We start from the raw sequence: 23980 nt of genomic DNA, 5'->3' as shown, positions 1-23980 counted from the left end.
CCCCAGGGAAGGATGGGCAGGGGTGTGTGTGTGTGCATGTGTGTGCACACACATGTGCACATGCCCATCTGTGCACAGTGCCTCTGAGTTGGGAGTGGCCAAGAGACCCCGTCCCAACTGGGAAGTCCTGAGAGCTGGGGGTGCCGAGGGTTCCTAGAGGAGGCCAATGATCCCAGCAGGCTTTGCAGTGGCGTTGAGTGGAGGGGGAGCTATTCCCCGGGCGTGGAGGGGATGCCACGTAGACCTGTTTCAGAGTTGTAAGAAACTATTATGATTCCAGTCATGCTTCATAAATATTTCACGGTGGGTTTGCACGGGAAGTCGGGTTCTGCATTATTTGCTGCCTCTGGGCTCCGTGAATGGAGGGTAGAGGGGAGGGGAACAGCACTCCCTGTATGGAGAACTCCAGAGTCTCCTGGCTCTGGGCCTTGACGTCTGGATTGTGGGTGAAGAAACCCACAAGGCAGAATCGGGCCGGATGCGTGGAGGGAAACCGAGGCAGACTGAAACCTTGCCCCCAACCTCAGCTCTGGGCAGGGGCTTCCAGCTGTCCCAGCGCCCCCGGGGTGCCAAGCAGGAAGACAACTAGAGCTTTGCCACATTGGCAGCATGTGGGGGCTGGGGGAATGGGGTGGTGGTGGTGGGGCACTGTCCCTTCCCAGCTCCCTGGTGGGACTCATGGGGACTTCTGCCCCCTTTTTCCCACCTGAAGCCCCTACCCCTACCCTCCTCACCCTCAGCCCGAGGAACTCCTTTGGGGGCACCTCTGTGGCTCAACCCTTAGATGCAAATCGGGGCCAGGAAAAGAGGCTGCAGCACCTCCTGGGAGGTTATCCCTCACAGAGAACGGTGACACAGCCTGAGCCATGGGGACCATGGGGCCAGTGCCTATTTCCCGACCTCCTTCTGTCCCTCCATCCATCCCCACCTTTCCTACATTCTGAGTTGCCCTGCAAGCCAGGAGCAGCTGTCCACTGCCCAAGTTCCTCATGGAAAATCAGTTTGTCTGCCTTGGATGCACGCTGCCTTCCTCGCTGGTTTCTTCCATAAAGCCTCCAAATAAAGCCTTAGAGGGACCTCCCCACCCTGCTCCAGGGGCCCAGCCATCCTGAGCCGTCTCCTGAGGGCGGCTGCATCTTTCCCGTGTCTACCACATGGGCTGTTTATAAGGATCGAAAGAGAGGACAGAGAGCAGGGGTAGGTGGCAGCCACTCAGTTGATGTGACTGCTCCTGCCTAGCGCTCCTGGGCCCAGGCTGGCTGGTGGAAATCACCCAGGGGTTTTTGGACCAAGCTAATACCGGTGTCCACCTGTGGAGTCTGAATTAATTACCTTGTGTGCAGGGGTTCAGGGCATTTTGTTTAAAGCTCCCCAAAAGAGTGTTTCTTTAAATTACTGTTTACAGGGCAGAAAGAGAGAGAGACAGAGACACAGACAGAGGACTCCCCTTGGTTCACTTCCCAGATGCCCACAATAGGCTGAAGCTGGAAGCCAGGAACTTGACCCAGGTTTCCTGGGAACTCAAGTATTTGGGTTCATCACCTACTGTCTTCCAAATGCACGCTAAATGGAAGCTGGAGGAAGTGGGTGCTGTGGTGCCGGGGGTTAAGTTGCCCGCATCGCATACTGGAGTGGCTGGGACTGAGCCCTGGATGCTCTGCACTTCTGATCCGGCTCCCTGCGAATGCACCTGCAAGGCAGCAGGTGATGGCTCAAGCACTTGGGCTCTTGCCACCTGCATGGGAGACCAGGATGGAGTTCCTGGCTCCTAGCTATGGCCAGACTCATCCCTGGCTGTTGTAGGCACCTGGGGAGTGAAGCAGCAGAAAGTAGATATCTCTCTCTCTCTCTCTCTCTCTCTCTCTCTCTCTCCTGGAAGTGGAGCTGATGTGCTGAAAATCCTGCTTCTGCATGGGCTGCAAGAGGTCCAGGGCAAAGCCATGGGAAAGACTGAAGGAGGCCATAGCAAGAGCAAAGGGGATGGGAAAAGTGGGGCGTCAGGACGTGGGGACGATCCACGACAGGATTTAGGGAGTGCCGGGCCACAGTTCAGGGAGATTCCAGGCTTGGAGGACAGGCTCAGGCAGACATGGGCTAGGAGCTGAGAGCCTGCATGGACCATGTGCCGGCGGCAGTAGGACACGTGGGCGGCTGTGGCTGTCACGGAGTTGAGAGCCCTGGCTGGCAGCACACAGCAGAGGCAGCTGGGCCCCGCGGCAGGCAGCAGGTCAATGAGGGAGGCCGTGCCAGTCCCTTCCACTCTGTCTTCAAGGTCACTGCCACGGACCACAGGAGGGAAAACGCTCTGGCAGGTGACTGGCCATGGAAGCCCAGAGCTGGCTCTGGCCAGGCAGCAGTTCCTCCCCATTCACCCCGGGGGCCGGGAAATTTCAGAGCCAGTGCCAGCAATACTTGGCCAGTGTGGTCTCTGTGTTACAAGCTCCCCATCTTTCTGCCTCTCTCTGTATCTGTGTATTGCACAGCATCTACCCCTGCCTGCCTCTCTGAACATCTTTGTAATACACAGTATCTGTACATGCCTTATATATGAGTGTACATGCGCTCATCACTATGGGCTTCATACGCAGGCTGGGTTTTATTGGGAAGCTCCCTATGTCTTTCAGAAGAAGGAGGGGTGTGAATCCCGAACACGTATGTGGAGCTACACCTCTGTGACTGGCCACCGCCTGTGTCCACAGGGTGGTCGGATTTCCAAGAGCAGAGCTGGGGCGAGGGGCTTCCTCCACAAGCAAGTCTGTGTTCAAGTTCCTGTGTTGATGCTATCTCCCCTTGCATACAGTGGGGCTCCCAGGGGAGAGGCTGCACTGGGTCCCTGCTCACCGCCGTAAGCCCCACAGCCGGGCCTGTCGAACTGTATTCTAAAACTCAGCCCGGTGAAATCAGTACCCATCCAGTGATCTAGGGAGAGGTACTGTGCAAGGTACTAAATGGCTGTGAGCTGAAGGGAGAAGGAAGAGGACGTAGGGAGACAGGGGTGAGGCCGTGGGATGGATCTGGGTAGGGATGGGGGTGGGTGTGATGGTGTGGGTGGAGATGGATGGGTGTGGGAAGGAGATGAGGGTAGGTGGAGGACGGGTCCCAGAGGTCCCAGGATGGGGTGATGGTGAGCAGGGCAGGTGGTGGGCAGTGTGGGTGCTGGGCTGAGCTGGGTGTACAGGGGAGAGGCCAGGGTATTGCAGCAATGGTGGCAATCACAGAGGTGGCAAAGGAAATGATACTACAAGGAATAAACATATTAATGTATTCCTCACAACACCAAGGGGTGGATGCTATCATTAAACCCATTTTACAAATGAAGAAATTGAGGCACCCAAAAAGTCAAGTGACTTGCCCAGGCTCAACCAGTCCATAGGTGGCAGAGCCGGGGCCCAAATCCCAGGGGTTTTCGTGGGAAGGTCCCACTTTCTCTAGCTACCCAGCCACTTGGCGATGGCCCGAGAGTGAAAGCCATGTACCTGTGGCTGCACAGCAAAGTCTGGATCCAGGTCCTCCAGACATCAAAGACTATGGCCTCTCACTACAGGACAGGACCCCATGAACCTAGCGGGGCTGTCAAGGTGGTTCTTGCCCTGGGTTTACCCCTACAGGCGTAGAGGGGCCCAACAGTCTGGATAAGGCTGCCATGGCCTGCGCCCAGCCCGGCTAGGGGTGGCTGGCACTCACCATGAAGTAGTAGAGCTGCGAGGAGCGGGCCATGAACTCAGGCCGACACACGGCCACGCAGATCTCCACGAAGCCTGCATGCTGGCTGGGCTTCGCCTCTCCCATCTCACACACGATCCTGCAGGGAGGAGAGGAGAGAAGGCTCCCAACTGTGACCCTGGGCCTCCAGGTCCCCCCCAGGCCCCTCGCTCTGCGGCAGGACCTCAGGGATGGCAGGAAGTTGGGGCTGAGGGTTGCTCCCGGCTCTTCCATGCAGGGGTCCTCTTTGGTTCTCAGGAAATGAGGGGTCTCCTTTGAGGGGACCTAGGAGAGGATCTGAGTTTCTGGTTCCCTCACTCATAAACCGTGCACTGAGTTGTTACGTAGCCTAAGAGAATGCTTCAGCCACACAGCGTGGGGAGCAGAGCTGGCAGAGCCCAGAGAGGTAGGGCGACCTACCCACAGGCACACAGCTAATAACACACAGAACCTGGAGCTGACCTGAGGTTCTCAGGAGTTCCTTGCTCCCAAAGATTTGGGCTGCCTTAGAGGAGAGCTCTCCGCCCCAGCCAGCCCAGCTCCAGGCTGGGAGAGGAGATGTGTGTGTGTGCACATGCATGCATGCGTACCTGTGTATTAAATGCAAAACTTCTTCAAACTCTTCGGAAGCAGTCAATCCATACAAAAGTGACAATCAACAACAAAGGTGTGACAGTAAAGAGTGTCCCTGTCTTTACTCCTAACCACCCAAAAGTTGGAAATATGTGTGCATAAATATTTGCCTATCTATTACTGTCCACCCATCATCCACCCACCCATCCATCCATCCATTCATCCATCCATCCATCCATCCACCCACTTCCTCATTGTACAAATAAAGAAACCAAGGCATAGAAAAGTCAGGCAACTTGCCAAACGGATACATAGCTCACTGTCTATTCCATGGGATCTACATCCTTGGATTCAACCAAGCATGGGTTGAAAACTTCTTTTTGTTTTTTTTTTGTTTCCAAATTGCTTTTGTACTGAATAGGCACCAATATTTTTTCCTTGCCATTACTCTTAAGAAATATAGTATTAAGGCCGGCGCCGCGGCTCAACAGGCTAATCCTCCACCTGTGGCGCCGGCACACTGGGTTCTAGTCCCGGTCGGGGCGCCGGATTCTGTCCCGGTTGCCCCTCTTCCAGGCCAGCTCTCTGCTGTGGCCCAGGAGTGCAGTGGAGGATGGCCCAAGTCCTTGGGCCCTGCACCCCATGGGAGAGCAGGAGAAGCACCTGGCTCCTGCCATCGGATCGGCGTGGTACGCCGGCTGCAGAGCGATGGCTGCAGCGGCCATTGGAGGGTGAACCAACGGCAAAGGAAGACCTTTCTCTCTGTCTCTCTCTCACTGTCCACTCTGCCTGTCAAAAAAAAATATAGTATTAACAACCATTCACATAGAATTTACATTATATGGGCAATACAAGTAATCTAGAAGTGTTTTAAAGTATATGGGGCCAGTGCCGTGGCTTAACAGGCTAATCCTCCGCCTTGCAGCACCGGTACCCAGGATTCTAGTCCAGGTTAGGGCGCCGGATTCTGTCCCAGTTGCCCCTCTTCCAGGCCAGCTCTCTGCTATGGCCCGGGAAGGCAGTGGATGATGGCCCAGGTCCTTGGGCCCTGCACCCGCATGGGAGACCAGGAGAAGCACCTGGCTCCTGGCTTCGGATCAGCGAGATGCGCCGGCTGCAGCGGCCTTTGGAGGGTGAACCAACGGCAAAAAGGAAGACCTTTCTCTCTGTGTCTCTCTCTCACTATCCACTCTGCCTGTCAATAAATAAATAAATAAAGTATATGGGGAGATGAGATTAGGTGAGGAGTATATACAAGTGCTATGCCATTTTATGTAAGGGTCTTACATATTTTGGGTACCAGATTTTGGGTATCCTGGGGAGGGAGATGGCCTGGACCTAATCTCCCACGGCTGTCGACAGACAACTATGTATATATAATACACACACATAGATACACATATGCACACATACATACATGTTTTACATGCATGAACACAAACATCAATGTTATATACACACATGCATACATACAATGCTACATAAATACACATATGTGAAGAAACGTGTATGTCCTTTTCAATATAAGAGTATCTATAATATGGCTGCTGCTCTAAATATGCGTGTTTGGGGGTCAGCGCTATGGCGCAGTAGGTCAATCCTCTGCCTGCGGCGCTGGCATCCCATATGGGTGCTGGTTCTAGTCCTGGCTGCTTCTCTTCCAATCCAGCTCTCTGCTATGGCCTAGGAAAGCAGTGGAAGATGGCCCAAGTCCTTGGGCCCCTGCACCCCCACGAGAAGAGCCAGAGGAAGCTCCTGGCTCCCGACTTTGGATTGGCTCAGCTCTGGCCGTTGCGGCCACTTGGGAGTGAATCAGCGGATGGAAGACCTCTCTCTCTGTCTCTACCTCTTACTGTCTGTAACTCTACCTCTTAAATAAATAAATAAATCTTAAAACAAAATAAATATGCCTGTTTTTACCCATATACAGCGTGGGCTTTCCTTCAGCCCCCATGTCCACGGCTCCATTTTACTTGTCTTAACAACTTCACAGAGTTTCCTGCCATGACCGCAGCCTCACTTACATAATCTTTTTCCTAGAGATGGACATTTAATTATCTTGCCTTTTCTCTGACTCCAAGTAATCCTGCAAAATGAGGCCACTTTGTACACAGGTCCACAAGCAGTGTATATTCAGTAGACTAGACTTTGAAGGAGGGAACTTGCTGGGTCTGATGGTTTCTGTACCTAGCATTTGATAGGGAACCTCCGCGCTGTCCCAGACAAGGTAGCAATTTGCACTTCTATCGGTGGTCCACTCTTTTTGCCAATAGGAGATATTAAGGAGCCTTTGAAAGTTCTTCCAGTACACTGGGAAAAAGGCTGCATTTTAATTTAAATTCCCCTGATTGCAGGTCAGTAGAGAAGCTGCAAGTTTTCCTGGGTTTTCTATCTCACATAGCCTTTCCTTGGACTTCTCTTACCCTGACAGATTGTCTTCTTCAGAGGAGCTTGTGAACGAATATCACATTCACTCCTGTCGGTTATAAATATTGCAATTATTTCCTGTCTGTCACCTATCTTTCACCTTTGTTTCCAGGATCTTTTTGCCACACCAAAGTTGAAAGAGTTCTGTGTGGTTAAATTGGTTGTTCTTTTTACTTTATGGCTCCTAGGTTTCATGTTTGTCTTAGAAGAAACTTCTGAGTAAGATTTCTGCAAAAATATATACCTTTCTGCCTGGGTAACATAATGAATACATGCTGAGTGCAGAAATTAAGGAAAGCATGGGAAAGTACTTGCTCCTATGCCACCACCTCTAACTACACCACCTAGGAATAACCGTCGTCATTTCGGTGTGTGTTTTCAATCTTGCTTTTCTTTTGCAAAACTAATTAGAAGCAACATTCTCCCTGGAAACCTGTTTTCTCACTTAATAGACCTGAGTGTATTCTGGGTACTTCTGTAATAGCAGACTTAAAGGTTGTGTTGTTTAATGTCCACCGCACATACTGCTTATTTATTGAATTGTTACATTCCCTAATATTAGAAATACAAATTCTCTCTGAATTTTTACTATTCCAAATAAGGCATCAATAAGCATTCCTGCAAATAAATATTTGTGCAGGCTGGTAACCAAAGGAATGTTCTGGACGCGTGATGGCCAGGATAGAGGCTGTCAGCCCAGATCTGCCAACTGTCTTCCTGAGATTGGGTTCCAGTGTGCCCTCCGTCCCTGAATGAACGAAGCTGCACGAGTGAATTCCCAGGTCTCTCATCTGCACCAGGCAGTAACCTGGAAAAATCACTCCCCACGGTTTTAATTTGCATTTCATTGATTACTACTGATGGCAAACATTTTTTTTCCCCATATGACTTCGGTTCTTTGAGTACCCTGGGAACTGTGCATCCATGCTCTTTGCTCATTTTGTGATATTTGCTTTTTATTTATAACAATTTATTTCTATTTAGATGCTAAGAAAAATCACATAGTAACTGCCAAGGGCATGGCTCTACTCCCAGCTTCCACTTGCGTTTCTAGTTCGCTCGCTCTGATTTCTGATGCAGGGGTTTCCAATCCCCTAACCTCTCCCTTTGTAATTCCCCCTTTGCTGTTATCCTGAGAACAGCATCTTCTTCTTGAATTCCCGCCTGCATTTTCTTCTGATCCTTTCACGGTTTCACGTTTTACAATGAACTCTTTAATCCATCTGGAATTTACTTCGCCATAGAACGTGAAATAAGGATCTGATATTGTGCTTTTCCAGGGAGTTAATCAGCCCTATTTATTGAGCCGTATTGCCTTTCCAAGCTGATTGGAAATGTCGCCTTTATCACATCCTACATTTTTAGGTGTCAGGATGCTGCTGGGCATCCTATCTGTTCCACTGACGTAACGAGCACCAGAACACTTTGCCCCATGGCTTTACAACCACACTTCTGATGTCTGGCTGTGTGGGTGTGGAGTGGGGTATTTTACAACTTCCCATATTCCCAATGCATCCGCAGCAGCCTACTCAGGATTTGGGGATGGGGAAGGAGCCACAGAAAGGCCTTTGGACCAGGGAAGTGAGTCCTGTTGGTACTGGGGCCCTGAGGTCTAAATCGCCCGAGCTCCTAGCAGTGCCTGGGGGAGACTCTGACGGGAATCGGGAGGAATTGAGGATGGCGGCTCCTGGTGGGTCAGCATCACTAACTTCAGGCAAGGCCTAGCAAGCTGAAATGCAGACACACCTCCGGGAGGCCTTGCTGAGAGACAGTGCCTTAGGTGCACAGGACCAGTGGCAGGGCTTTCCTAGGGCGGGGGCAGTCGAGGGGGCGTGGCATGTAGATTCTATTGTGCAGGTAAATAGGGCATCATCGGGTGTGATCGCTGGGTTGGAAAATGGTGTTTTCTTACTTTGAAGCCAATGCAGGGCCCCTGAGCCTCCTCTGCTGGGCAGGTTGGAGGCCAGGACCCTCGCTGAATGACAGAGCCAGCAGAGTCTGCAGGTAGAAGACTACTCCAAGGCACCCAGGGGACCGACGGTGGGTGTGGCTTCCGTGTCAGCCTCCAGGGGCGTTGGGGACAGCCGAGGGGACGAACAGGGGACGAACGTGCACTTCCGCTGCAGGTTGTGGTTTTGCTTCCTCTCATCTCCACCCCAAGTGCCAAACAGGTGACGGTCACTTTTCCCTTTCTCCCAGCTACTTCCCCTCCCCAGTCAACACAGGAGCCAGCTAGCTCCGGTGGGGCGCTGTGGGGTGCCCCGCACCCTAGGATTGGAGGGGCCTGCTCCTTCCCCCACCCACAGCTCCGAGATTTTCTACTGGTGACCAGGGCATTCGTAATTCGGGTTGACCACCTCTAGTCTCAAACTCCAAAATGCTCCAACGTTTGAAGTGTTTTGAGCCCTGACCTGATATCCCAAGTAGAAAGTTCCACTCCATGAAACTTTGTTTCCGTCACAGAATTATTAAAAACTTACTGTGAAAAATTACCTCCAGGCTCTCTGTATAAGATCCACAGGACGCGGAAATGAATTCTGTGTTTAGGCTTGGGTTTCATCGCCAGGATAACGCATTATCGATGTGTGCATATTCCAGAACCCTTCCCCCCAGAAATCCGAAATCCAAACCAGCTCTGCTCCAAGCACTCCGGGGAAGGGATGCACAACCTCTCCTGACTTGCCTGCCTCGCCTCCCCATACCTCAGGCGCCTTCCACTTACTGTTCGGCTGGGATGTAGCCATCCACCAGCGGGCTGCACTCCACGCCGGCCACCTTCACGTGGGAGGCGATGTCCCGGAACTCCAGGCCCAGGTTCTCCCCGCGGATGGTGACCTTGGTGCCCCCTTCCCGGGGGCCTGTCACTGGGATGATCTGGAGGGAGGAAGACAGGGAACCGCTCAGACCCCGACACACAGCCCTTGCTCAGCTGCAGGGGGGCTGGGACAAGCTGCTGGCTCCTCTGTCGTCTGCGCCCGATTCCCTGAACGGGCCCAAGTTCACCAGGGCACCCCAGGCCTAGGACGTATCCACAGGCACTGGCTTTGGGTAAAGCAGTCAGTGTGTGTTTTTGTGTGGTCCTAGAACAGAGTTCAAAGCTCTCCGGTGCATCTCCCACTGTGCAGAAGAGATGAGCGGTTGGGATGTGACCAACAGTACTACTGAGTACTGTGTAGAAAATCAATGTGAGAGCTGCTGGCGCTTGGTTCTGCGGGATCTACTGTCAGGGAGAAGACAGTACCAATGTCAGCCCTGAGCCTCCACCCCACGGCGATCCCGCCCATGGACACCGCAAGACCCGCTCCTGTGCCACTGCCCCATCACCAGGCTGCTTCCTCTGGCCCCACAGGAACTCCAAGACCTTCGTTGGCTCCTTTCATGGCGAGGCTCATTCCTTCCTGCTTCTCCTTTCCACCCCACGGATCTGAGTCTGTGAGCAGGGACGCTGTCTCCCTCCTCCTGTGTCTCCTTCAGTGGCAGCCCGGTCTGTGTGTCCCGGCCTGTGACTGTGGGAAGCCACAGCTCCCCGGGCACATGAGTGTCCGTCACAGCCCCGTGCCTCTGTTGCTCAGCTCCATTTCTCAAGGAGCTGGGCTTGGTTTTGACTTCACCCTTGTATGGTGGTCAAAACGCCTGGTGTCCCTTCCCCAGGTGTCGCGGTATTGCACACCCGTGGTTGGAATGTGAAGAACCAACCACCAGGGGTGCGCTCTGCACATGGTGCATACTGTGAGTGCTGCCGTCTGACCATGACCCCCACGGCTGACGGACAAGGCCAGGGGGCGATCCCACCTCTAGCCCATATCAGCCAGTTCTAGTCTCCTTGCCCTGCAAGGATCACAGCTAGGGTTCCCTCTTGAGGGTACAAGATGGGGTTATGAAAGATACTAGGCTGTGGCCACCTGTATGCCTGCATCCCCTATCAGCAGAGCACTGGTTCGAGTCCCGGCTGCCCTGCTTCCAATCCAGCTCCCTGCTAAGGCACCTGGGAAAGCAGAAGATAGCCCAAGTGCTTGGGCCCCTGCCACCCTGTTGTGGCTATTTGGGGAGTGAACCAACAGAAGGAAGACCTCTTTTTGTCTGTCTCTGTCAGTTTGCCTTTCAAATAAATAAAATAAATCTTTATTAATAAAAAAAGGAAAGACACTAGGCTGGGCAGCTTTGCAGTGGGAGACCCCCACCTGCCTCCTGTGTGTTTCTGAGTGAACAAGTGCACGAGTGTGACGGCCACAGACTGTGTTCCCCACTGCAGTGGGAAGGCAGCTACCTGCAGAGACACAGACCCTGACCTGCGTGGAGGGGGTGACAGATGTGGGGAAGGTGGAGAGGGGAGTCCGGGTTCCTCGCCAATGCCTGCCCTGACAGTCAGCCCCCAAGGCTCCTGGCACCTGGCCTCAGCCCCCGCATGGTGTCCAAGCCTGGGCTCCCATCCTGAAGGGGCAGGTCCCCCTGTGGCCCAGGGTCTGCCAGAAAGCCAAAGCCAGCACGGAGGTAGGAAACAGCCTCCATGGCGGGGAGATCTGCTTAATTTTCCATCTCCTTCCTGTGATTTGCTAGGATGCGGTCCAAGAAGAAAGCAAGTCCTAGGGGTTGCACCTGATGCACCAGGAGCTGCCATGTTCAGCAGCCTCTGCGGTGGCTTCGGGTTAGGAGAGCTGGGAACAGCAGTTCCTCGAGCAGGTGCAGGGTGGGGGTGGGTAGCAGGAAAGGTGGGAGGGGCTCAGTCCAGGTGTGTCCAGCTGCCCTTCTGCTCCAGGTCATTCTGTGGCTTGTGGTGCCAATACTCCCCCCTGGTTTAAGAGTCACTGCTTACGTCCCTGTCCACGCAGCAGGCTGAGAGCAAACTCCCACTGTCCATGCAATCAGGAATGTGAAGGGGAAGGGGCTGGCATGTGGGGCACGTTCTGAGGGCCACGCCAGGGGCTGTTCCCTCCACAAAGGCAAGATGCCTGGTGCGTGTGCACTGTATGTGGGAGGCTGTTGGGAGACTCAGCACTGCAATGTGCAGCAGCAGGAACTGGGGGACCAGGAGACTCAGGGCTCAGGACCGTGTCATTTCCACTTTGCTTAGCATCACTGTCTCTCTGAGCCTTGGTTCCCACCTGGGAAAGGGTGATGATAACCCCGGCCTCCGGGGGTAGGGGCTTTACAGGGTGAACTGTGTCCCTCCCAACTCACAGGTGGAAGCCCAAACCCTCAGTGTCTCATATTGTGGCCTCCTTTGGAGATAGGGACTTTACAGAAGTAGCTTGAAGAGTTATTTATTTATTTTTGAAAGGCAGAGTGACAGAGGTACACAGAGAGCTGCTGGTTCACTCCCCCAAATGTTTACAACAGCCTGGGCTGGCCCAAAGCCAAAGCCAGGAGCCAGGAACTCCATCTGGGTTTCCTAAATGTGGCCAGGGCCCCAAACACTTGGTCCATCTGTTTGCGGCATTCCCAGGAACATTAGCAGGGAGCTGGATGGGAAATGGAGCAGCCAGGACTCAACCAGCTTTCCTATGGGATGCTGGCCTTGCAGGCGATGGCTTAACCGGCTATGCCACAAGGGCAGCCCCTTTACAGAAGCAGTGAAGTTTAAGGGAGGCTATTAGGGTGAGCTTCAGCCCATAACCGGTATCCTCATAAGGAGAATTTGCACACACGGAGACGTGCACAGGGGAGAGAATGGGATGAGCCTGGGGGACGATGGGGTCGACAAGCCAAGGAGAGAGGGCTGGATGGCTCCTTCCTCTCTGCCTTGCAAGGAGCCAGGTCCTCCTGACCCTGACCTTGCAGAACTGAGACCCCGCGCTCCTGGTGTTCACACCACCTGATTGGTGGCGCTTCCTTACTGCAACCCTGGGGACCTACTCTAACGGTAACAGGGCAGAGGGGAAGACTGATGGAGAAACTGTGCAGCCCCAGATACATGGCCCACACCCATCTCTCCACAGCCTCTGCCCTGGGTCCCCCTGAACCGTGCTCAGATCCACTCCACTTCTGCCATCTCTCGGCTTCTGTTTGGCTTTGGGTGAGTCCTGAGGCCTCTCTGTCTCTCCACCTCCCCATGGCTGGGCTCGGCCCCCTGGACCCCCACGGCCTAATGCCCAGTGAGGCGGCCACTGATGGAGACTCTCAGAGACACAGACAGATGGCAGCGAGGGCAGAGCCCGTTTGGACACAGCAAGAGAAGGGCTTGCCAGGGAAGCTGTGAGGGAAAATGAGGGGCATCCAGGTCCAGTGGGGACAAAAGGGGTGACCACCTGATGGCTACACGTGGCTGCGAGGGACCCCAACCCCCTGGCAGGGCAAGACTCCCGGCCCCAGCTTACCTCTGTGATGCGAGGGTTCGTGCACTTGCTGTTGGCACCTGACAGCTCCAGCCACCGGCTCTCGTGGGTGGGGCAGTGCTGGCGCAGGGTGCATTGGCCGGGGCCCTGGCACCAGCCGCACTCGAAGTCAGGGTCAGCCTTGAGGCACAGCCCGCAGCTCTGGCGCATAGCTCCACACTTGTAGAGGTGAACTGCGGGGGGTGCAGGCAAGAGGCGCTTGGGGGTGGGGTGGGGACAGGAAGGGGCTGGGGTGAGGGCACCCAGGGCATCCTGCTCCGCTTAGGTCTTCTGAGGCAGAGAAAACCAAAGAGAAACTCCATGCCTGAGCTGGGAACGTGACAAGGGAGGCCACGGGTCCCCAGCCACACTCAGCAGCCCTGGGGCTCTTCACTCCACTCCCCTCCCCTCCCAGAGGCTGTCAGCCCAAGATGAGCCCACCTCGAAGCCCAGGAGGTAACAGGGAAGGGTGGGCAGTGGGGAGGCTGTGGAGCAGGGGCTCTGAGCCCAGTGGAGGGCCAGCCAGGAGGCTGGGGTGGGGGAAAGATGACCCCGTACCTTTGTTCTGAGCTGGATTGTCGATGGTGAAGTGCCCGTTCCACACGACCGTCAACTCCACGGGCAGGTTGTTGATGCCCGTGCCTTCGTAGGAGTACTGCCGCCGTGTGGAGGGAAGAGGAGAGAAGGAGGCTGTGTCACAGGACGTCCAGGGAGGGCCCGGGTACTCCAGCGGGGGCTGAGGACTGGTGAAGACCTGGACACACGCATGCACCCGTGGGCGGGCAGGGTGGGGGGACAGGGGGTCTGGAAGGTAGAGCGGGGGTGGGGCCAGGCCTCTGTGGCACACCTGTGTGTTGCACACCTGTGCAGGTGCATATCCACACACATGTTGGTTTAAGGGGCAGAGTGGCGCAAGCCAGGTATTAACTCCCCATGGTTCTCCACGAGGAGGCTGTGGGCAGGAGCCTGGGCGTGCCCACCCTCCACGCCCAGCAGTGGGCCCAACCCAAGATGTCTAACCAAGGGAGGGGATATTTCCTTCCAGACTGCCCTGGGGACACCAGCCACTAGGCCCTGCCAGGCCAGCCATGAGACCAGGGAGCTGTAACTTCCAGGCAATGTTCAGGGTGCATGGGGCCTTCCCAGGGGCCTGGACCGGGACCCCCAATTCACAGGCAGACTGCGTGTCCGCAGAGAGAAGAAATGAAGGGGCTCTGTGCTGGGAGGATGTGAGGCTGGGGTCTGGATGGTGGCGCTCAGGGGAAAGAAGTAAGTGAAGGAACTCAGAGCCAGCCCTGGGGCAGCACTTCCAGGTCCTACCATAGGGGTTTGCTCGCTACCCCACTAGAAATGCTGACCACAGGGCTGGGATGCAGGAGTGGGGCTGAGACGTCCAGGGCACTTGGTGTGAGGTTGTGTTTACGGAGCCAACGGCTCTTTGAACTCCGTGTTATGGTTTGGAGGGGCTGGGCCTGGGGGTGTTGGCTGACGCTATCCTGCTGTATGCGTGGCACCTTCCCCGAGTGAGGGGACAGCCACACTCATCAGGAGTGCCCAGCCTGGGCAGACACCTAGGGGCCTGCTGTCTGTGCACCAGCCTCTGGGCAGGGATAGGTCTGAAGCCTGCTTGCAGAAGCTTCTACAAACACGTGGAAACCTTCAGTCCAGGAAGTTCCAGCGCTACAGAGTGTGCACCGAGGTGACCATGCGGTGGCCATGTGAGTTGGACACATGTCCATGCTTCTCCACACTCTGCCCTGGGTCCAACATGGCAACATAACTGTCTGGCAATGCGTGCCCAAGACACTGGTCTGTGCCACCCACACCCACACCCACACTCACACCAGCTCTCTCTGGTGGCCAAGGCCACTTGGACCCTCAGAGTAAGCACAGAGCCACCTGGCCCTGCAGACACCACATTGGACTCTCTGATCGTCTTATGACTCTGTGCAGTAAGACCTCCCCCAGGCCCCAGCAGAGATCACATCCCAAGACCCCCAGTGGATGCCTGAACCTGTGGCTAGTACCCAGCTCAAGATACACTATGCTTTTTCCTATACATGCACACCCAGAAATAATGGAAGAGAAAACAGGCACAGGACGAGATGGACAATAACAGCACACAGATGACTGCCACACATTGTGAACGGTTCTGTTCTGCTCTCTTGATCTGATCGCCCAGGGGGCTTCTGTGATTAAGGGGCAGGAGAGGTACAAGAGTGGACACGCTGGATGGTGGCCAGGGGAGATACACAGAGTGGACACACTGGACGATGGTTGAGTGAGGTACACAGAGTGGACACGCTGGATGGTGGCCGGGCAAGGTACACAGAGAGGACACTCTGGACGGTGGTTGAGTGCGGTACACAGAGTGGACATGCTAGATGGTGGCTGGGCGAGGTACACAGAGTGGACACGCTAGATGGTGGCTGGGCGAGGTACACAGAGTGGACATGCTGGATGGTGGCCGGGGGAGGTACACAGAGTGGACACGCTGGATGGTGGCCGGGGGAGGTACACAGAGTGGACACACTGGATGGTGGCCAGGGGAGGTACACAGAGTGGACACGCTGGATGGTGGCCGGGTGAGGTACACAGAGTGGACACACTGGACAGTGGGCGGGTGAGGTATACAGAGTGGACACAATGGATGGTGGCCGGGGGAGATACACAGAGTGGACACACTGGACGATGGTTGAGTGAGGTACACAGAGTGGACACACTGGATGGTGGCTGAGTGAGGTACACAGGGTAGACACCCTGGCCAGTGGCCGGGTGAGGTACAGTGTGGACACACTGGATGGTGGCCGGGTGAGGTACAGCGTGGACACACTGGATGGTGGCTGGAGAAGTACAGAGCATGGACACACTGGATGGTGGCTGGGTGAGGTACACAGCGTGGACACACTGGGCAGTGGGCTGAGTCCCTTCCCGTTGGGACAGCAGGATGGTCTGGGAGTCCATCAGGCCGCTCAGAATGGAGTGCAGTTAAAAACCTACCAACAGGCCGGCGCCGCGGCTCACTAGGCTAATCCTCCACCTTGCGGCGCCGGCATACCGGGTTCTAGTCCCGGTCGGGGCGCCGGATTCTGTCCCGGTTGCCCCTCTTCCAGGCCAGCTCTCTGCTGTGGCCAGGGAGTGCAGTGGAGGATGGCCCAAGTCCTTGGGCCCTGCACCCCATGGGAGACCAGGAGAAGCACCTGGCTCCTGGCTTCGGATCAGCGTGGTGCGCCGGCCGCAGCGCGCCAACCGCGGCGGCCATTGGAGGGTGAACCAACGGCAAAAGGAAGACCTTTCTCTCTGTCTCTCTCTCTCACTGTCCACTCTGCCTGTCAAAACAAAACAAAAACCTACCAACAGTTTGCTTCCAGGATTTCACATTTGCTATCTTCAGGCTGCAGCAGACCTCGGTTAACTGAGCTGCAGCAAGTGAACCTGGGGTGGGGGTGGGGGTGGGGGTGGGGAGCTGCTGTAACCACCGTCCCAGAGGCAAGTCTGACCCCTGGGCAGGCGGGCTTGTCCGTCCCACGTGGTCCTGAGTTTTCTCACAAAACCGCTCCTAGACTGGTGGTTCCTGGGGTCTGTGAATCCTTATGTCAGAGTCAAGGTCAAGATCAAGGTCAAGATGCAGAGTCCAGGCCCTGTCCCCGACCTGCTGAGTCAGGCTCTGAGCCCCTCTGTGGTCCTGGTACTGGCTGAAGCTGGGGAATCCCCATGATGTACCCAGGGGAGAGGCTGGGGTGGAGGGGAGGCTGAGAGCACTCACTGAGGGCCAGAGCACAGCCTCCCACAGCCAGGCCGGGCACCTTCCCATCCCTTGCCTCCTTGGAGGCCCCAGTGGGGAGAGGCCATCAGCCAGAGAGCTCCAGGCATTGCTGGCTGCTCCAACCTAGGACGCGCACCTTCTCATCACCTGGAGGCTGCACTGGGGGACCAGGGCAGAGGTCCAGCCTTGCGGGGGGAGGCCAGTGGTGGCTCAGGCAAGACTGGAGCCCAGCGTCTGCCTCCCAGGCCTGGTCTAGCCAGAACCCTAAGTGGAAGCGGCAGGTGGTGATTAGAGTCTTCCTGGTCCCTCTTAGGAAGACAATTAATTCTGCAGGTGCATGTGGGTGGGGCCGGGGTGCACACCTGTGTTTACATGCGTGCTGGCTGGGAAGAGGTTACCGCACACACTGGTATTATCCATGCATCCACAAATGCACATTTGCGTGCACTCACACACACACACACAGAGTGTGTTCTGCCAGCCACCAGCTGTGTGAACGATCCAAGTCTCAGTTTCCCCATTTGCAAAGCGGGACTGTGAAGCAGCTCACGCCTCCTGGGACCGCTGTGAGACTTGGAGAAAGCGTGTGCTATGCTCCAAACACGGTGTCTGTCACGTAGTCTCAGCGCTCCAATGTTTTGTGTATTTTCATCCATGTCTATACACTTGGGGTGCTCTGCAAAGCAGTGTTTATATTCCCTGTGTTTACGCGTCTGTATATGGAGTGCTTCTGTGCCAGACACTTGGTGCATATGGGGTTGTATGCATATGAGAGCCCGCTGTGCTAGTGTGTGTGTGTGTGTGTGTACACGTGTGTATGTGGAGGTGAGGAATTTCTAAAGAAAATTACAAATAAAAGGCTTTGACGACCAAATACTCTGACATCATTTTCTGCACACACACCCCCCACCCCCATTTCTGAGACCAAACCACGAAATACTACAGAAACCCAGACCCCGGGTGCTCCCTGCCGCCCTCCCTGTCTCTAGTGTAGTGAAGTGGCTGGGTTCTTAAGAGTCCCTCTCTCTGGACAAAGAGACCTGCACCCCATCTGGGGGTGCAGGCAGAGGGCTCTCCTGCAGCAGCTGGGGGGGTGTGGACCCCCATGCCCCGCCCCGCTCAGCGCTGAGGCTCTCTGCAGCTGGCGTGCCATGAGCTGCACGGAGCCCAGTGCTGCGTCGGGGGGGCGACAGGCTCCTGGAGCCCAGGAGGCGAAGCTGCCCAGTTAAGGTGTGGCACACCACCGCTGTGCTGACGGATGGATGACTTCATCCGTTACCTTGGGAAAGAGTGAACCTCAGCTTCTCCTCTTTTTTTTTTTTTTTTTTACAGACAGAGTGGATAGTGAGAGAGACAGAGAGAAAGGTCTTCCTTTGCCGTTGGTTCACCCTCCAATGGCCGCCACGGCCAGCGCATCTCGCTGATCCGAAGCCAGGAGCCAGGTGCCTCTCCTGGTCTCCCATGCGGGTGCAGGGCCCAAGCATTTGGGCCATCCTCCACCGCCTTCCCGGGCCATAGCAGAGAGCTGGCCTGGAAGAGGGGCAACCGGGATAGAATCCGGCGCCCCAACCGGGACTAGAACCCGGTGTGCCAGCACCGCAAGGCGGAGGATTAGCCTGTTAAGCCACGGCGCCGGCCATCTCCTCCTTCTAAAGCAAAGAGAAGATCTATACAGCTGAGACCCTCCTTCCTCCAAGCATTGCTTGGTCTCCAGCGCAGAGGCCCTCTGCTGGGGAGTTCTACCATCTGGGCCAGCAGGTCTGAGAGGCTACGCAGGGAGCCAGGCGGTGCCCTGCCGGGCTCAGCAGACCTGTTTTCACCTGCAGTCTTTGCATAAGGTCAGCTGGCTTTTTCTTTGTTTTTTTGAAGAGGTAGAGAAACAGAGGGAAAGACAAAAAGAAAGACAAATGGACAGAGCTTCCATCTCACAGTTCACTCCCCAGATGCTCACAACAGCCAGGGCTGGGCCAGGCGGCAACTAGGAGCTGGGAACTCAGTCCAGGTCTCCCACATGAGAGCCAGGGACCCAAGGACTTGAGCCATCACCACCGCCTGCTGGGGTGTGCACTAGCAGGAAGCTGGAGTAGAAGAGGAATAGCTGGGACCTGAACCCAGCCCATTATGGGACACAGGCACCTTGGCCACCAGGCCAAATGCCTTTGTGCCACATGGGGTGCACTAAAGCACCAAGAGAAAACCAGAGGCCAGTGTGGGTCCAGGGAAGCTTGGCCTGGAGCCCCAGCCCTGTTGAGCAAAGCACCAGCCAGCCAGCTGGCCTTTGGGCACTCACTGGCCACAGCCAGCCACAGAGGTGGTGGCTGGGCGCTGCTATTAGCTGCACCTGATGTTTTGCTGATGCCTTGGTCTAAAGTAGGCCATGCACACCCACGGTGGCCCCCCGTCCCACTCCTGCCCGTGGGGGCCCCCTTCCCTTCCCATCTCCCTCGGGAGCTGCAGTCATTGGCCCAGGGCCAGCCCCCAAATAATGGGGCCGGAGAGACTCAGCCTGCCTCGTGCAGCCAGCATGAAGCCCACACGGTATGCCCTGATTTCCCTCTGCTCTCCTCGGAGAATTCTTTCTGCCCTCCAAACCCGGGGCTCGCTCTCTCTCTCTCTCACAGCCTTTCCTCCTGCTCCCATTCCAGATCGCTCGTGGAGTTAGCAAAGGAAACAATGTCTTCTTCCACACGATCCCTGCCAAGGCTGACCAGCTCCTGCTCCCAGGGATGACACCAAAGCCTGCAGATAAAGTGCTCAGTTGCTAGTTCCCCTCCAGTGTCGGCTCAGTGGGTGTGTCATGAAACTGAGTTCAAGTTCTGCTGCGTGACCTGGGCTTGTCGCTTGCCCTCTCTGTACCCCAGGTAACCCCTCTGTAACAGGACGATGGAGAGACCCCCCCAGGCGTCTGATCCTGCCTGACAGTCTTATTCTCTGCGACCTATAGGCCTTGGATTATGACCCCAAAACTCTCTTAAGGAAGTCACTTGGTGGCAGGCAGTGCCCTGGCCCGGACCAGCAAAACACAAGGGTTCCACTGCTTCCCCTGAAGACAGAGGCTCAGGGCTGGCCCTGTGGCACAGCAGGCTAAGCCTCTGCCTGCAGCACGTGCATCCCATACAGGCGCTGGTTCGAGTCCCAGCTGCTCCTCTTCTGACCCAGCACCCTGCTGATGGCCTAGGAAAGCAGTGGAGGATGGCCCAAGTGCTTGGGCCCCTGCACCCACATGGGAGATCCAGAAAAAACTGGCTTTGGGTTGGCTCAGCTCCGGCCAAGGTGGCCATTTGAGGAGTGAACCAGTGGATAGGAGACCTTTCTCTCTGTCTCTCCCTCTCTCTGTCTATAACTCTACTTTCAAAATAAAATCTTTTTCAAAAATTTTTAAGAAAAGATAGAGGCTCCTGGGAAAAGTCAGAGCAGAGCCCTCCTGAATCGTGGGACTCTGGCCGGCGCCGTGGCTTAACAGGCTAATCCTCCGCCTTGCGGCGCCGGCACACCAGGTTCTAGTCCCGGTTAGGGTGCCGGATTCTGTCCCAGTTGCCCCTCTTCCAGGCCAGCTCTCTGCTATGGCCCGGGAAGGCAGTGGAGGATGGCCCAAGTGCTTGGGCCCTGCACCCGCATGGGAGACCAGGAGAAGCACCTGGCTCCTGGCTTCGGATCAGCGTGGTGTGCCGGCCACAGCGCGCCAACTGCGGCGGCCATTGCAGGGTGAACCAACGGCAAAAAGGAAGACCTTTCTCTCTCTCTGTCTGTCTCTGTCACTATCTACTCTGCCTGTCAAAGGAAAAAAAAAAAAATCGTGGGACTCCAGTGAGTCCTGGTGGGGCCAGGGGGCCCCTCTCCTCTTGTCTCAGTTTCTCAGACTTGAAAATGGTAGAGAAACAAGCTCCCCGATGACTGGGGGTGTGGAAATGACACAGCCCCCGGGGAGCCGTCACCTGGAGGCACCCAGTTCTGGTCTGCAGCAGGTGAGGGGGCCACAGGCTGCTGCTGAAACCCCGGGGGCCAGCGTGCAGCCGGCTGCTCCCAAGTGTCCAGGGGTGGTCAGGTCCCATCCTCATGGTGACAGCCTCGGGCTTGGGGCCTTCAGCCCCTCTGTCTCCCATCTCCACCGCCCCGGGAAGCAGATCTAGAAGAGCCTGAGCCCATGCACTCAGGAGTACTCGGGCCTCGGAAGCAGCAGTGACTGCTGGGCCCTGGGGTGTCAGCTTTCCCGATGGGAACCCCAGACACAAGGTGCTGTGGGACCGGCAGACTTCTCAGGGCCCCAGAAAGTAGATGCCCACGTGGTGCCCATGCTCGTTCCAACCTCAGCCACTCCAGGGAGAGGCCACCACAGAGGAGGGGCGGCTCGCACCTGCCCAGGGCTACCCAGATCCCCTTGCGCGGGATGCTGGCTCCCATATTTGGGGGTCCCCTGTGCCCACTGAGGCTCCCTTATCAGGTGGAGGACATTGCAGCCCAATGGGCCTCCGATCCAAGGCAGTGTAGAGAATGACAGAAAGCCCCAGTGAGCCCTGGGACCGTGAAGTCGGCCCCCAGGGCACAGAGGGAGCTCCAGTGAACTCGCATTAATGCCTGGGGTACCTTTGTCTAACTGAGGCAGCCAAAGCATAGGGCCCAGGGCATTGTCTGTGCCCTGCTGCGGGGAGCCCAGAGTGTGCCAACTGAGGCTGCAGACTCTGTCTTCCCTCCTTAACCCTCTCTCCCGGGTGCGGCTCCTCCCAGGAACCCTGGCCATTTTCTCCAGGGTCTGAAATCTCCGCTTGTGTCTGCAGAGTGCGAGGTGGGGCTCAGGTTTTCTCTCTCTGCACAGGGACCTCGTTTGGGGAGATTTACTTGAGCCAAGCCTACGGGGCTTGTCTGCCGGGCCTCCAGAATTTACGAGGAAGCAAGAGGTGTTCAATATCACCCCTGGCCGGCAGGTTTAATCCAGATCCCTGCAGAAATCTAAGGAAAAAAAAAAAAAAAAAAAAACCTTTCTGGTTGCTGGGGGGAGGCGGGGCGGTGCCCAGGGGAAGCCGGGGGAGGGGGTGACAGGTTGGGATTTTTGTCCCTGGGATGCTGGGCAGCCTTAAGCAGGTGTGTGGGCCACCCTGAGCCCTCATCCTCCTGCACCAAGAATGGGGAGTTCCGGTGAAATCCTTTGTCTGGAACTCTCTTGGAGGTCCTCCATGACAGCCTCAGATACAGTCACCATGTAGGAGTGGGGCCCAAGTGCAGCCCAGCCGCACCTCATACCAGCTGTGTGACCTCCAGCGAGCCACTGAGCAGGTGGGCAGGCGAAGGTTACCCCAGAGTGGGCGGAGCTCCGGCTTCAGGGCCTGCTCCTACCTGCACCGCCTAACAGCTCACGCTGCAGCTCTGACATCACACTTCGACCTTAAAGATTCCTAGACTGCACGCGACTGGGTCCCCGAACCTAAATCTGTCCCAGGCCCCGATCTGCTTTTGCACAGTAAAGAACTTGGAGGTTTTCTCTGCACCTTGAAAATGTCAGGAGTCAAGAAGTCTGCCCACTCCCGCCTGGGAAAGCAGCAGAAGATGTACCAAGTACTGAGTCCCTGCCACCCACGTGCGAGACCCAGATGGAGCTCCAGGCTCCTGGTTTCAGCCTGGCCCAGCCCTGGCTGTTGTGGCCATTGGGGAGTGAACCACCAGATAGAAGCGCACACATTCTCGCTCTCTTGCTCGCTCTCTCTCTCTGTGTCACTCTGCTTTCCAATAAATAAATAAACTCAAATATAAAAAAGTCCCATCTTTGTCTCTGCACATCTGGATGCACAGCCAAGAGCCCAGAAGCAGCCAGTGAGACCAGAGCAGGAGCTGGGAAGGCAACACAGCGAGGAGGGCAAGGAGGGCAGGAAGGGTGACAGTCAGCTGGTCCACTCGGGCAGCCTGGGGCAGCCGACCCCTTACCAACAGAGCCTGGGCTTACCATGGATTTCTGAGCACTGGGCAGGGCCCGAGCTGATCTAAGCAGCGTGCTCCTGGTCAGCTCCCTCTGCCAGCAGACAGGGCTCAGTGGTCCCTCGGCTGGTCCAGCAGCCCCTCCTCCCGACAGGGTTGCAACTAGGCGCACACACACTGGGTGGCTGCAGAGCCCAGCACAGCACTGGGGCCCATGTGAGGGCACCAAGGGTGTACGAGCAGGGTAGAGTAAGCAGGTGGGCAGGGAGAGGAACGGATCTGCAGAGCCGGGCCTGGGGGGGAGGCACGGGGCCGGGCCAGCGGGGGCCACTCACAGACGTGTTCTGGCACTGCACGCTGGAGCTGTTGAAGCGCAGGGCAGGCACTCTCTGCTCGCCGCCCTGGATGCTGAGGATGCACTCGTAGCCACGCTGCCCCGACTGCGGCTGAGGCAGGTTCTTGGCCTTCAGGGTGATGGGCTTGATCACCTCCACGGGCACCAGGATCTTGTCCACGCGAAGCAGCTGGGGGCAGTCCTGGGGGCAGAGGAAACAGCTCAGGTCGCATGCCGCCAGGAAGCCAAAGGGGCAGAGGTCTCTGCAGATACCCCTTCCCCACCAGGCTCCATGCTGCTACCTCCCCCAGACACGCCCTAGGAGGCCCCGGGCTCTCGGGAATGGGGTAGGGAAATCCCTGGGGAGGAGGGGGCTCACAGTCTTGGGTCCACCCTCAGGGTCCTTTCAGCGCCTCCCCCTGCACGCCTGAGTCTCTGACACTCTTGCCATCTCCTCCCAGCCTAGCAAGACTGCTGCTGCTGGCAGGCACCCATCCCATGGCCACTGATAGCCTCCTGGCCTGCTACATTCCAGGTGGCCAAGACTTGGGGCTGGTGGGCTGTGTGGGACAGCCCACAGGGAGGCAAGGCCCTGCGCTCAGCTCTGGCTCTGGACCACACATAGGCCGGGCCAGGGGGGAGCCTTCCGTACACGGCTGAGTGTGACACTTAGAATATTCTGGAATAGGCTCCAGAGGTCTGCTGAATCCAGAAGCTTCTAATGAGCTCTAGGGATGGGCTGACCCCAAGGAATTGCCCCTCAGAGCAGAAACACACCGAGCTGCTCTTAGCTGCCAGCAATGGGCACGCTCACCCCTGGAGCCACGTGGGGTGGTCACCCGGGCCACAAGCTCTGTCCGGGACGGGACGGCCTGGAAGAGACTGGGTCTGCAGCAGGAGGTGGTGCTGTGCTGGGGCACCTGCTGGGAGTCAGTATCTGGGCCTGACTGGCGTGGGCAG

At 56.4% G+C, this 23980-nt stretch overlaps 1 protein-coding gene across 1 annotated transcript in view; it reads right to left on the bottom strand.

The window, feature by feature from the left end:
* PLXNA4 (plexin A4) overlaps positions 1-23980 on the bottom strand; it is a 420485-nt gene that overhangs the window by 50271 nt on the left and 346234 nt on the right. The window contains exons 10-14 of the mRNA XM_062198967.1: positions 23022-23222; positions 13572-13668; positions 13017-13207; positions 9425-9576; positions 3685-3802 (exon numbers count right to left, since the gene is read on the bottom strand). Of these exons, the coding sequence (XP_062054951.1) occupies positions 3685-3802; positions 9425-9576; positions 13017-13207; positions 13572-13668; positions 23022-23222 (759 nt within the window). The remainder of the gene's footprint in view (positions 1-3684; positions 3803-9424; positions 9577-13016; positions 13208-13571; positions 13669-23021; positions 23223-23980) is intronic.

Source organism: Lepus europaeus, chromosome 1 (assembly GCF_033115175.1).
Source record: "Lepus europaeus isolate LE1 chromosome 1, mLepTim1.pri, whole genome shotgun sequence".
Taxonomy (NCBI): Eukaryota; Metazoa; Chordata; class Mammalia; order Lagomorpha; family Leporidae; genus Lepus; species Lepus europaeus.
The sequence above is the reverse complement of the archived record's forward strand: the minus strand, read 5'-3'. Positions and strand labels throughout refer to the sequence as shown.